This window comes from Carcharhinus amblyrhynchos, chromosome 1 (assembly GCF_965287045.1).
Source record: "Carcharhinus amblyrhynchos chromosome 1, sCarAmb.v2.hapA, whole genome shotgun sequence".
Lineage (NCBI taxonomy): Eukaryota > Metazoa > Chordata > Chondrichthyes > Carcharhiniformes > Carcharhinidae > Carcharhinus > Carcharhinus amblyrhynchos.
The window spans coordinates 40,560,385-40,575,371 of record NC_137324.1 but is presented as its reverse complement, the minus strand read 5'-3'; the positions used below and the strand labels follow the sequence as shown (position 1 = coordinate 40,575,371).

The following is a 14,987-nucleotide window of genomic DNA, read 5'->3' as shown; positions in this document are numbered from 1 at the left end:
TTAACCTAGTGTTCTACTTGCTTTAGCCTTTCTCGTGAAACTGTAATGTAAATTTCCAAAGAAAACAGAAGGGTGACGGCCTCTGCACATGGCCTGAGAGGATAATGACCGTACATCAATACAAAATACTCACCCTCAATTCACGAAGGTAACACTGTACTGGATCATAGTCCACCACTGGCATTTTTAAACAATTGGATTCTGCACCCTCCTTTAATGCTCCTCTGTAGAACGTTGCTTTAGGCCTGTCAACTGCTTCAAGATGTCTCGGAACGTGCTTAGGGTTCAGGCGAATGATGACATCGTAAATATCTAAAGGTGGCCGGAATACCGTCTAACGAGGGAAAAAGGACGGAAAATGGATTGATACAATGTATGAATTTGAGTCAGAGGTTATTTCAGATTTGTAGGAAATGTCCACACAGCCACATTTGAAAACCACTGATCTATAAAACTGTCAGAACATACGTCTAAACCAAGTCTTTTCTATTTTACAATCAACTGTAAAACCATTGCTTTTTCTGTACTGTTAGCCAATTTCAGTTCTGGCAGAACAATCACAATAATGCATTCAATTAGGCTTCTGTGCCTGAAAAATAATTAAAAATTAACTTATAGTTGGCTTACAGGCAGTAACTATTTGAACAAAATACTCTAGAATGGCAGAAATAGGAGTGTGGGAAAGAAATTAAGATGATAAAATTCCTTCTTCAGCTCATTTTAAGTCTTCACAGCAACGTTCCAATTACATGAACTCTTGAACAAAAAGTATATTAATTTAAAACATTTCACTTCCATATACCCAAGTGGCTGTCGATTGAGGTGATTCCCACTAGAACCCCCAGGTATGAATCCAGATTATTCATTATTTTAACAGATAAAAAAGCAGCAAAGTCACAGTATTGTCCAGGGTCCAAGTTCCAAATAGACAATTCATTACTTCCACGGAGCAATGAGAAAGCAAAAGGTACAAAATGACAGAAAGTCATTCAATAAATTGGGGCATTAGTATTGATAATGAACATAGAACATAGAACACTACAGCACAAACAGGCCCTTCGGCCCACGAGTTGCGCCGATCACATCAACACCTACCAATCTATAGACCTATCTATAACCCCCAATCCCATTAAACCCCATATACTCATCCAGAAGTCTTTTAAAAGACCCCAGCGAGTTCGCCTCCACCACCACTGACGGCAGTCGATTCCATTCACTCACCACCCTCTGAGTGAAAAACTTACCCCTAACATCACTTCTGTACTTTCCTCCCCGCACCTTAAATCTGTGTCCTCTCGTAGCGACCATTTCAACCCGGGGAAATAGCCTCTGAGAATCCACCCTATCTATTCCTCTCAACATTTTATAAACTTCTATCAGGTTGCCTCCCAACCTTCGTCTCTCCAGGGAAAAGAGACCCAGCTCCCTCAACCTAACTTCATAAGGCATGCCTCCCAGTCCAGGCAACATCCTTGTAAATCTCCTCTGTATCCTCTCAATAGCTTCTACGTCTTTCCTATAGTGAGGCGACCAGAACTGCGCACAGTACTCCAAATGAGGCCTGACAAGGGTCTTATAAAGTTGCAGCATTACCTCCCGATTCCTAAACTCAATCCCTCGATTAATGAAGGCCAGTACACCATACGCCTTCTTGACCACCTCCTCCACCTGCGAGGCCGATTTAAGAGTCCTGTGGACCCGGACCCCAAGACTGGATCAAGACCCCAATAATGGATCTATTCTAAAATCATTAACAACTCCTTCCCTTTCAGATGCTGACTCACTCATTAACAAAAGTTCATTGGCAAAATTAGCAGTATTTTCCATATTTTATAGCACTCTCAGATTTTCCTCATTTTTACGGCATCGTTCTGAGAAACTACAAAGTGGAGTAATTAATCTGTCAACAAAAGCAGGAGATTCATAAGTGAAGCTTATTTATTAGTCACCAAAAGGCTCACATTAACACCGCAATTAATTTACTGTGAAAATCTGCTCGTCGCCACACTCCAGCACGTGTTTGGGCCAATGCATCAAACTAGCATGTCTTTCAGACTGTGGGAAGAAACTGGAGCACGTGGAGGAAACCCATGCAGACGCACAGGGAACGTGTAAACTCCACACAGGCAGTGATCCAAGCCAGGAATTGAAGCCGGGTCCCTATGAGGCAGCAATGTTAACCACTCTAAATCTGAGGTCCGCTTTGCATTTCAACTAATTTAGGATATCCACATCTTATCAATACAAATCAACTTGCTGCATACAATATCCAAACTGTACCTTGAGATCACAGTCAGCCAATGGATCCATCAGTTGTCTTTCTAGTGTTCGCAATGACTGGCTTGCGAGCTCTGCCAGTCGTTGAAGAATCTGAAAAAAATCATTAATTATCATTTTACTTTGATCAAATCCCAAAAGGCCGTGAGGAAAGGCTAGGATTGGATAATGTCTTGCGAACTTCTTCAAACGAACTAAAATATGTGGTCTCCTTATTTAAGGAGGGAAATTATTCTTGCATTGGAGACATTCGGAGAAGGTTCACTAGGTTAATTGCTGGAATGAAGAGATTGTGATTTTGAGTAGGGGTTGGACCTATTCCTCAGTGGCGTTTAGAAGAATGAGCATCAATCTTATTGAAGCAAAAATGATTCTGAGGGAGGTTGAAAGTATACTTGCTGAGGGGATGATTCCCTTGTGGGGGAAATCTAGAACTAGGGGACACAGTTTCAGAATAAAGGGTCTTCCATTTCAGATGGCAACGAGGGAGAATTTCTTCTCTCAAAGAATCATTAACCTTCAGTACCTCAGACAATTCACTACCTCAGACAGTAGAGAAGCTGGGCTGGATCACTGAATATATTCAAGACTAAGCTAAAGAGATTTTTCAGCTACGAAAATCAAAAATTATCGAGGACAAGCAGAAAGATGTTGAAGCCATGAGCAGATCAGCCACTATCTTAGTGAATGGCAGAGAAGGTTCAAGGGGGTGCTTCTATTTCTTATGTAGGAAAATATTAGATTTAATAAAATTAGTGGCTTGATATTTTGAACTGAGAGAGATTTCAACTCTCTATCAACTTTGAATCTCAATTGCAATGAATTCCTTTTCAGCAAGACTAAAAAATGCATAGAATCATATTAGATCATGGAATCCTACAGTGCAGAAGGTGGCCATTTTGGCCCATTGAGTTTACACCAACCATAATCCCACCCAAGCCCTATCCCCATTACCCAAGCATTTGCTTTAGCAAATCCATCCAACACACACATCTTTGGACTGTGGGAGGAAACCGAAGCACCCGGAGGAAACCCACGCAGACATGGAGAGAATGTGCAAACTCCACACAGAGAGAATGACCCAAGCCAGGAAAAGCTGTATGCCACAGCACCATCATGACCTCTTCCTTTCAAGAGAGATCGAATTCTTAGGGGCAGCACTGCCCAACAAAGACTGCCTGTGCTAATGCACATTTTAAATCATTTTTCTTATTCTCAGGATTTGGGTGTTGTTGGCACAACTGGCATTTCTTGCCTATTCTCATTGACTTGGCTGGTACAGCTGAGTGGTCGCCAAGTCATCTGAGAAAGCTTGCTAAACACAATGCTTTGGTACTGGACTCACATACAGGCGAGACCATGTGAGCACAGCTGGCTTCTTTCCATAAAGGACATTAGTAAGCCAATGGGAGTTTTTACAACAATCCAACAGTCACTTTTATAGATAGAGTTAAAATAGGGACATAATCCCTTGGCTATTAAACCCACTTTCCATACATTCCTCAGAATTCTGTATGTGGTATTTTTCTCAAATGTTGTACACTTTGCTAAATATTTTTCTCTCCCCGTTTTTTCAAACATTTTTATTTCTTCGCCCTATATTTTCCACGTAGGTCGTGTGTGGGGGACCTCTCTTCCAACACAAAAGGAAATTACACCTCTTAATTTCCTTGGATTACTCAGATTGGACTGAAGCAGTGGGTGATGAATTGCCAACCAATTGCATCATTATATGCACATCCTCATCTATTTGCAGTCATAAACACCCCCCATAGGGAGGCGATGGCCCAATGTAATTATCGCTAGTCTATCAATCCAGAAATTTGGCAAATGTTCAGGTTCGAACACTGCTACAGCAAATGGTGGAATCTGAATTCAATAAAATAAAATCTGGAATTAAGAATCTACTGATGACCATAAAACCATTGTCAATTGTTAGAAAAATCCATCTGGTTCACCAGTGTCCTTTAGGGAAAGAAATCTGCCGTCCTTACCTGGTCTGGCCTACATGCGATTCCAGAGCCACAGCAATGTGGTTGACTCTTAACTGCCCTCCAAAATGGGCAATAAATGCTGGCCTGGCAAGTGACGCCCATGTCCCACAAATGGATAAATAAAAACTAACAACGCATGTCCTAAAACTTATTAATAACCAAACATCTGCATGGATGCATCCATGCACATTATGAAACTTTACAAAATGAAAGAAATGATGAACTATACTTACCTGAGCAGATGGTCGCCCTTTTGTCCATACTGAACTCTTTCTTTCTTTGGGTGTCACAATAAACATAACAGGATGCTGAGTCCTTGCGGCCACAAAGTCATTCTTAATCTCAGCAAGTTCAGTTTCTATAAATATAAGCAACAAAAAATCATTTGAGATGTCATTTCATATTACACAATATGCTATAGACAAATTCTCCTCTCAAGAACACGCCCAATTAGTAAATCTCAGTGACAAAACAATTTATTAATCTTGGATTATGCTCCTTGCAAATTTCCTCATTATCCAATTATACAATACACTCAAATAGAGCACATCAGATCATCATCTTTGTGTCTTGATCTACTGCTTGCATCTCAACAGATGTACGAGGGAGATTTTTTATACAGACAGTAGTGGGTGCCTGGAACTCATTGTCGGGGGAAGTAGTGGAAGCAAATACAGTAGTAACTTTTAAGGGCCTCTTGACAAGTACGTGAATAGGATGGGAATCGAGGGATATGGTCCCTGGAAGAGTAGGGAGTTTTAGTTAAGTCAGGCAGCATGGTCGGTGCAGGTTTGGAGAGCTGAAGCACCTGTTCCTGTGCTGTAGTTATCTTTGTTCTTTGTTCAATGGAACATGTATATTCTGTAGAAGGAAGAAACATCTACACATTATATATGCTGCAATCAGAAGTTCTATTGGGAAACAGAAGATTGGGGTAGCAATTATGACCAAGGGCTATATTTTTTGTTTAAAAGTGACTATGCTTCAGAATGAGACTCAGTAAACTGGCCGTGGTCAATCTGCAACCACCTACACCTGCCGCTGCAACACATGCTGTATCATGCCCTTAGAAAGCTTCCAATCATAAATTGCAAGATGTTGAGGAAAGTGGGTTTCTTCAGCAATGCTATGATAAAGCAATTTAGATTATTTGTTTAAGACTAAACGAAGGACAAAATGCCAATGTCAATATCTGATTTAATTTATTATTGTCACACATACTAATATACAGTGAAAAGTATTGATTCTTGCATGGTACACAGACAAAGCATACCATTCACAGAGAAGGAAACTAGAGAGTGCAGAATGTATGTAGTGTTACAGTCATAGTTAGGTATATAGAGTAAGATCAATTTAATGAAAGGGAAGTCCATTCCAGAAAACATCCATGGAATTGGAAGGAAATGGGGCAAGTAGCAGCAAATAAAAACTCATTCCATATCTATGTAATGCTGCAGGATTGGGGTGCAACAAACGTAACATCATTTTCAAAAAGGGAGACAAGGCTAGCCTAGATAATTATAGGCCAATTTAGCAGGCCAATGCACCTAACCAGCATGTCTTTTGGACTGTGGGAGGAAACAAGGGCACTTGGAGGAAACTCACAAAGACACGGGGACAGTGTGCAGACTCTGCACAGACAGTGACCCATGCAAGGAATCAAACCCAGGTCCCTGATGCTGTGAGGCAGCAGTGCTAACCACTGTGCCACCATGCCACCCAATTAGTTTAGTCTGTGAAAAATGTTGGAATCTTGAAGATAAAATTCTTAAATACCGAAATGAAAAGAATATATCCGAGAGATTTGGAGTACATCAAACACGATAAAAGCTCAAGGGCATGACAAATATGCAACAGGCATAATGAGAAGGAATTTCAAAAAGCTTCTGACAAATTTGAGAAGATTAAGTGTCTGAATTAGTGGGAGAACTGGCTTAAAACCTGAAATAAAAACAGAAAATGTGGCAAATACTCAACAGGTCAGGCAATATCGGCGGATTGAGAAACACTTAAGGTTTCAGGTTGATGATTGCTCATTAGAAGCCGCTATTACAGTCACTGCCTGACTACCAATTATTTCTAGCAGTTTTGATTTTTATTACAGGTTTCTAACATCTTTGTTACTTTTGGATTCGAAGGCGGGAAACAGAAAGTGGAAGGCAAGGGCAATGATTCAGAATGCTTGGAGACAGCCACTGGTTCTAACCTAAGGTGGTTTCTGTTCGCTGTGTACCGCAACAAGTTGGACAGAGTTAAAGGGAGTAGTGTTCAAATTTGTAAACAACACTGAAATAGCCATGATGTGGAGATGCTGGCGTTGGACTGGGGTGGGCACAGTGAGAAGTCTCACAATACCAGGTTAAAGTCCAACAGGTTTACTTGGTAGCACGAACTTAGAGTACTGCCCCTTCATCAGGTGACTCACGTGATGAAGGGACAGCGCTCCAAAAGCTTGTGCAATAAAATAAATCTGCTCAACCTCTTATAATACTGAAATAAGAAAAGAGAATTGGGGAGAAGAAAAGATAGGAAGAACCTCAGAGCCAAAAGAGCAGCATTCCAGAAGATTCTCTGGCTCCAACTGGATAGGTGAGAAAGAAACCAGGCAAGGTCAGTAGCACTCAGCTGGACAAAGGAAGGGGTGCATTGAAGGAGGATGGTGCAATCAATTTGTCAAAGGTTGTTGACAGGTGAAGAATAATATGAAGGAACAGTATCCCAGTGAGTCACAGAGGAGAGCGGGATTTTCCAACCATACTCACCGCAAGGCCGGAAATTCCCACCCAAAAGTCAACAGACCTTTGCATTGTCCATCCCCGGCCGCTACGATTCCTGTGGTGGGCAGAACAGAAAAATTCCGTCCAGGATGTTTTCTGTGACATTGATCAGGCTGTCTCCTCATTATTGTAAGGGTGTAAGTCTGACTGGATATATTCAGGCATGGAATCGTGCAAATGATAGGCACAGATCTGCAAGCTAACTATAAAGACTTGAGAAGAAAGGGAGGTTGGAACTGGGGCAGTAGTTTGCAAGGATGAGGGTGGGGTGAAGGGTGAGTTTTTGGAGGAGTGGCATAATGAGAGTAGATCTGAGAGAGAGATGGGACAGTAGTAGAGCAGAGGGAATCATTGACAATAAGCTAAAACAAGGGTCAGGAAGGGGAGCCAGGTGATCAGAAGTCTCGAACAAAACAGGGTTGGGAGTGGGGGAAGAGCATCTTGTGAACATGATGACCTTGGAGAAGGCATGAAGAAAGATTGTGAAGAAACTATAGAAAAGTACAAATTGAATGTTGCAGCTGGTGATGCACATGGCAGAAGCAACTGAATTGATATCCCAATCCTAGGGATAAAAAAAGCTACTAATCCCTCATGCCTTGCTGGAGGTGAAAGTGGAAACAGTAAATAAGCCAATACCAGTTCTGACTGCTGCAAACTTGTGCCACTCTTTTAAATGGGGAATAGGCTGAGTATGCACTTTCAGAAAGAGCAAATATTGCACTGCTTCAATGAAACACTTATGACAAAGTGAGCAGAAAAAAAGTTAACCCACTGAAAAGCCTGGGCGTGGCACTTTTAAACTTGGGTCTTATTAAATGGAGAAGTCATAACCACAAACATCATGTAGTAAGAATACCCTAAGCTTTGCAGAGTAATCACTGCTAAGAAGAGGAGAACTTTGCAACTCATCAAAACCTTTCTGAATCCAAGTAAGGAAGTCCACCTCCTGAAAAGAAGATCAGATGCAACTACAGACGTGCCCTGAAGATAATTCTTTCTGGACAAAAGAAAACTAATGAAGATATCTTGTTTTTGAGTGCATCGAAGTCGAAACTTTGACAAAACATTAAGACTGCCAAAGAAAATAGAATAAATACACTCTGCCTAATCTAATTAAGTTTAATCCTTAGTGACAGATATTTCATCACCGCATTGTGCAATCGTGCAGCACAATAATTAAACAAGAGAATCGCTAAGGTCAGTTCTTTTTCAAAAACCTTTGTAGGATACAAACAGACTACAAATTGAGGCATTAGTAATTGGCCTGGCAGATTTAAGTGTATGAATTAGTTCACAGAAGTAAAACTGTGATTAAATTTTACCAATAGCATTATTATATAACCAATAACCAGAATACTGTCAAATCTCACGAAGGTATCTTTGATACCTTTTATTCATTCGTGGGACATGGGCATCACTGGCTGGCCAGCATTTATTGCCCATCCCTGGTTGCCCGAGGGCAGTTGAGAATCAACCACATCACTGTGGTTCTGGAGTCACAAGTAGGCCAGACCAGGTTAGCACAGCAGATTTCCTTCCCTAAAGGACATTAGTGAACCAGATAGGTTTTTCCTGACAATCGACAATGGTTTCATTGTCATCAGTAGATCCATAATTCCAGATAATATTTATTGAATTCAAATTCCACCATCTGTCGTGGCAGGATTCGAATGCAGGTCACCAGGGTACAGAGGAGATTTACAAGGATGTTGCCTGGACTGGGAGGCATGCCTTATGAAGTTAGGTTGAGGGAGCTGGGTCTCTTTTCCCTGGAGAGACGAAGGTTGAGGGGTGACCTGATAGAGGTTTATAAAATGTTGAGAGGAATGGATAGGGTGGATTCTCAGAGGCTATTTCCCCGGGTTGAAATGGTCGCTACGAGAGGACACAGATTTAAGGTGCGGGGAGGAAAGTACAGAAGTGATGTTAGGGGTAAGTTTTTCACTCAGAGGGTGGTGAGTGAGTGGAATCGGCTGCCATCAGTGGTGGTGGAGGCGAACTCGCTGGGGTCTTTTAAAAGACTTCTGGATGAGTATATGGGGTTTTACGGGATTGGGGGTTATAGGTAGGTGTTGATGTGATCGGCGCAACTCGTGGGCTGAAGGGCCTGTTTGTGCTGTAGTGTTCTATGTTCTATGTTCTATATGTACCAGAATGGTAGCTGAGTTTCTGGATTAATCAGCTAACATTAATACCACCAGGCCATCGCCTAAACACTTAAAAAAATGCTGGCTCTCCCACCCACAATCCTGAAGTGTAAATCCTTCACATCAGGATGGGAGTATTGGAGCTCAACAAAACGGGTTGGAGGGAAGAGGAAATGGCTATAAACTCCAGGGCGATAGAAGCTTTCCTCTACTAAATATACACCAAAACGGTAAAATGTCAACTGAGGCTTTCTTAGAGCAAGTCAGTGCTTTGAAAGTTTAACTGAGAATTTTTGCAGGTTTCTGCTGCACATTTCAATCTGGATTGTTCATTTCCAGTTTACAATGGTCTGTTTTGTTTCATCTGTAACGTAGATCAGTAGTGACGAAAAACAGCAAGTGATCTCACCTTTAATGTCACCATTCAGATTTACAATTAGTGGGTTGTTCTTCCAATCAAACGTAGATAACAAATTCAGAAAGCGAAGGAAGCCCGTTTGTTGAGAACTATTAAGCAACAGAAGATCCAGAAGGAAAAAAAAAATCAAAATTTCATTATTAGCCAGACTATTAAGGAGATAATAGGAGCAGGATTAGACCTTAGAAAGTTGCTGCAGTGCAAGTTTCAGAACTCCCTCAGGCCTCCTCATTGCTCAATAAAACAACAGAATCCATAGAATTCCTACAGTGCAGGAGGCCATTCAGCCTGTTAAGTCTGCACCAACTCTCTGAAAGAGCATTCCCCCCGTCCCCCATGCATTTACCATGGTTAATCCTCTGAACCTACACAGCTTTGGACACAAAGGGCAATTTAGTTTGGCCAATCTTTGGTATGTTGAAGGAAACTGAGGCACCTAGAGGAAGCTCACATAGTCATGGCGACGACATGCAAACTCCACAGTTACCCAAGGCTCTGCGCTCTGAGGCAGAAGTGCTAATCATTGTGCCACTGTGCTGCCCACGACTCATCCTCAACCTCAATTTCACTTTCCAGCCTTATCCCAATCTCTCTCTTGATTCCTTTGGTGTTCAAAACAGATCAATTACAGTTTTCAGCGACTGACTATCTGCAACTCTTTGGAATTGTTAAGGATTCTCTAACCATAGATTCAAGACCCTGTAAGTGAAGAAATTCTGAATTAATTGGTTGACCCCTATACACTGAGACAATGACCCAATACAGAGTTCTGTACTTTCCAACCAGTCTCTCACCATCTGCTCTGTCAAGCCCACCAAGGCTTTTAGACATTGTAATGAGATCACTTCTCACTCTTCTAAACTCTGCAGAATATCAGCCCAGTCCATTCAATCCCTGTCATCCCAGGAATCATCCTAGTGAATCTTCATTGCGCCTTCTTTAATGCAAAACTATCCTTCCTTGAGCAAAGAGACCAAACTGCCCACAGCTCAGCTGTTTGCAGCAAGTGTTAAAATATTAATATAGTGGCGTGGAACCTTTTGAAAAGGTATCCTTTCTTTCAATTCCTTTCTTCAGATGGAGGTTACAACACGAACGCAAGACTCGGGGACCCTGTCTGCCCAAAGCATCAGGGAGGCCACAAACTGTGGCATTAGTAATGGGCCTGGCAGGTTTAAGCACATAAATTACTCCACAGAAGTAAAACCATTATTAAATTTTACCAATATCATTATTACATAACCAATAACCAGAATACTGTCAAAACTCACAAAAATATATTTCTAAAATTACTCAGAAGCACAAATAGGCTGCTATTGCCTCACACTGCTCCAGGATAAATCAGAAAATTGTGTTTGGTGGATCAAAACCAAGAAAAGGCTTGCCAAAAAAATATAACCAAACATGCAAGGACAGTGAACTTGTTTACAGCGCTTGACATGGTAAAACGCAGTTGCTTCAGGGTTTTAATAAATACAGGTACAAGACTACTTCTCCCAACTCCTCAAATAAAACATAAATAGGTCCTTACGCAGGAGGTGAATAAGGTGCAGGCTGTGTGAAGAGGTAGGCTGCAACCAGATCAATACTCTCCTCACCAATATCATTACTGAGTAACTGAGCGCTGATCCAACGCTTGGCAAGTCGGCATGTTCCACCGTAGGTAGAATGCTGCTGTTGAAGCCTAGAAGGCAATAAGTTTAGTAATGAATTTTAAAATAGTGAACAGTAAAGATGTTTAAATGCATGTTACCAGATAAGGGCGACAGTCTCTCATGCAACATCTGTGGGAGTCTAGCAGTCTCCACATCCTCCACCACATTTGCCACTTCCAGCATGATGCCACCAGCACATCTTCCCCTCTACTCCCAGCATTCTGAACAAACCTCAACACCCTGGCACGTTCCTCTGTCACCCCAAATACCTCATTCCCTTCCCATACAAATCGGAGGAGGTGTAACACCTGCCCCTTAACCACCTCTTTCCTCACTATACAAGGTCGCAAACACTCCTTCCAGGTAAAGCAGCAATGTACTTGTACCCCTTTCAACTTAACTTACTATACATTGTTCATAAGTTTTTAGGTGTCCAGATCACCAACGAACTGCCCTGGTTCGGCAGGGTTTAAACTAATAGGGAGCGAGGGTGGGGATGAGACTGATAGCTCGTTGGGGACTGGGATCGGGAGCGAGGTGGGTGACAGGGTAGGTTTGGTTGAAAGGAAAATTATCCGGGGAAATGAGATCCGAGTGGGCCTGGAGGGTTGGATTGCGTCTGTTTCAATGCGAGGAGTGTAACGGGTAAAACGGATGAGTTTAGGGCCTTGATGTTCGTGAGGAATTTGGATGTGGTGGCAGTGACAGAGACGTGGTTAAAGGAAAGGCAGGACTGGAAGCTGAATATTCCTGGGTATAAGTGTTTTAGGTGTGACGGGGAGGGTTGAAGAGAGGTGGTGGGGTGGCGTTGTTAGTTAAGGAGCACATCACAGCCGTGCAGAGGGAGGACAAAATGGAAGAGTTAGGGATTGAGTCGCTGTGGGTGGATTTGAGGAATAGGAATGGAGAGATTACTATGCTAGGGGTGTACTATAGGCCACCCAACAGCCCAAGGGCAGTGGAGGAAGGCATTTGTAGAGATATTTTAGATAGGTGCAGAAAGAATAGGGTGGTTGTAGTGGGTGACTTTAATCTTCCTGGACTGGATTGGAAGGTGCTTAGAGCTGGGGGTACGAATGGGGAGGGATTTGTAAAATGTGTGCTGGAAGGGTCCTTGGAGCAGTACGTAACTAGCCCGACTAGGGAAGGGGCTATACTGGATTTAGTTTTGGGTAATGAGCCGGGGCAGGTGGTTGAGGTTGAGGTAGGCGAACATGTGGCTAACAGTGACCACAAGTCTGTCTACTTCAGGATAAAAATGGAAAAGGATGAGTGCCGTCCGAAGGTGAGGGTGCTGAACTGGGGGAAGGCGAGCTATAGCCGGATTAGGAAAGAGCTGAAGGATACTGATTGGGAGGGGTTGTTAGCGGGCAAGTCCACGGTTGGCAAGTGGGAGGCTTTCAAGGGCAAACTGATAATGTTGCAGGAAAGACATGTGCCGGTAAAGAGGAAGGATGGGAAAGGCAGGATCAGAGAGCTGTGGATTACAGGGGATATTGAGGACTTGGTCAGGAAGAAGAGAGCGCATATGTTAGGTCTAAACAACTGGGAATGGAGAGAGCGCTGGAGGAATATAGAGAGAGCAGGAGGGAGCTTAAAAGGGGAGTTAGAAGGGCGAAAAGGGGGCATGAAATGGCTTTGGCTGATAGGATTAAGGAAAATCCAAAGGCATTTTACTCTTATGTTAGGAACAAGAGGGTGGTTAGAGGAAAAATAGGTCCTCTTAGGGACAAAGGAGGGGAACTATGCATTGAGTCTGAGGGAATGGGGGAGATCCTGAATGAATACTTTGTGTCAGTATTGTCAAAGGAGGGGGGCTTGGTGTCTTGTAATGTCTTGGAGGGAGCTGTACATCAGTTGAAGGAGATATCCATTACGAGGGAGGAAGTGTTAGGGTTTTTAGGTAGCATTAAAACTGATAAAGCTCCGGGGCCTGATGGTATTTATCCCAGACTGCTTAGGGAGGCGAGAGAGGAAATTGCTGGGCCTCTGATGCAAATCTTTGTCTCTTCTTTGGACACAGGTGAGGTCCCAGAGGACTGGAGGATAGCGAACGTGGTACCGTTGTTTAAAAAGGGCAGTAGGGATAACCCGGGTAATTATAGGCCGGTGAGTTTGACATCGGTGGTAGGAAAATTATTGGAAAAAATTCTTAGGGGTAGGATGTATAAGTATTTGGAGCGTTGCGATCTGATTAGGGGTACGCAACATGGCTTTGTTCAGGGGAGGACTTGCCTTACGAATCTGGTAGAATTTTTTGAGGAGGTGACAAAAACGGTTGACGATGGGAGAGCCGTTGATGTCATCTATATGGATTTCAGTAAGGCATTTGACAAAGTCCCTCACGGTAGGCTGGTAGAAAAGGTTAAGGCACACGGGATACAGGGACAGGTATCTAGATGGATTGCAAACTGGCTAGGCAACAGGAGACAGAGAGTAGTAGTGGAAGGGTCCTTTTCAAGCTGGAGGTCTGTCACCAGTGGTGTGCCGCAGGGCTCAGTACTGGGACCTCTTCTCTTCATAATATATATAAACGACTTGGAAGAGGGTGTACGTGGCGTGATCAGCAAATTTGCAGATGACACAGATGGCAGGATAGTGAGGAAGATTGTCAGGTGACACAGCAGGATATAGATAGGCTAGTATGCTGAGCAGATAGATGGCAGACGGCATTTAATCCTAACAAATGCGAGGTGATGCATTTTGGAAGGAATAATGCAGGGAGGAGTTACATGATAAAAAGTAGACCAATTAAGAGTATAGAAATGCAGAGGGACTTGGGAATGCAAGTGCACAAGTCTCTGAAGGTGGCAACCCAGGTGGAGAAGGTTGCGAAGAAAGCTTATGGAATGCTAGCCTTTATAGGAAGGGATATAGAGTATAAGAGCTGTCGTCTAATGCTTCAGTTGTACAGAACGTTGGTTAGGCCGCATTTGGAATACTGCGTCCAGTTCTGGTCACCTTACTACCGGAAGGACGTGGAGACCCTGGAGAGAGTGCAGAGGAGGTTTACCAGGATGCTGCCTGGTATGGAAGGACTGGGATATGAGGAAAGATTGGGTAAACTGGGGCTTTTCTCCTTAGAAAGACGAAGATTAAGGGGGATCTGATAGAGGTGTATAAAATAATGAAAGGTATAGATAGTCAACAGTGGCAGGCTTTTTCCTAGATTGGAGGCAAATATCACAAGGGGTCACGAGCTAAGGGTGAGGGGGGGAGAAGTATAATATAGATACTAGAGGGATGTTTTTCACACAGAGGGTCGTGGGGGTATGGAATGCGCTACCAAGTAAGGTGGTTGAGGCAGGCACGCTGGACTTGTTTAAGGTTTACTTAGATAGGCACGAGTGACACAGGGATGGAGGGTTATAGGTGACAGTTTTAAAAAGTGTCAGAGCCTCGGGACGACACTGGAAATGTAATGCTACATGTTAATGTTTTGTCTCTTTTAATCCGCAGGTGTGTCAGTCCACCTCGTTGTCAAACGAGGGGCATGCACACGGTGGGTCGTGCGTGGGCTGCTCTTGAAAGTTTCGAGAGTGGCCTAGTACTTTGTGTCGTTGTGTGTGCTTAATCCTGGACCAGCAGACGGGCACCACAACAGCTCAGTGACTATCACTGCTAGCTGTGCAGATACATGGATTTGGGCCAGTGTCTGTGGGAGTTTGCGCATTCTCCCTGTGGTTGCGTGGGTTTCCTCCGGGCGCTCCGGTTTC

General features: G+C 43.1%; 1 protein-coding gene across 1 annotated transcript in view; it reads right to left on the bottom strand.

Moving 5' to 3' along the window:
• nol6 (nucleolar protein 6 (RNA-associated)) overlaps positions 1–14,987 on the bottom strand; it is a 110,644-nt gene that overhangs the window by 20,539 nt on the left and 75,118 nt on the right. Inside the window, exons 20-24 of the mRNA XM_080214038.1 lie at positions 11,148–11,300; positions 9,608–9,705; positions 4,505–4,629; positions 2,281–2,370; positions 134–334 (exon numbers count right to left, since the gene is read on the bottom strand). Coding sequence (XP_080070164.1) covers positions 134–334; positions 2,281–2,370; positions 4,505–4,629; positions 9,608–9,705; positions 11,148–11,300 — 667 coding nt within the window. The remainder of the gene's footprint in view (positions 1–133; positions 335–2,280; positions 2,371–4,504; positions 4,630–9,607; positions 9,706–11,147; positions 11,301–14,987) is intronic.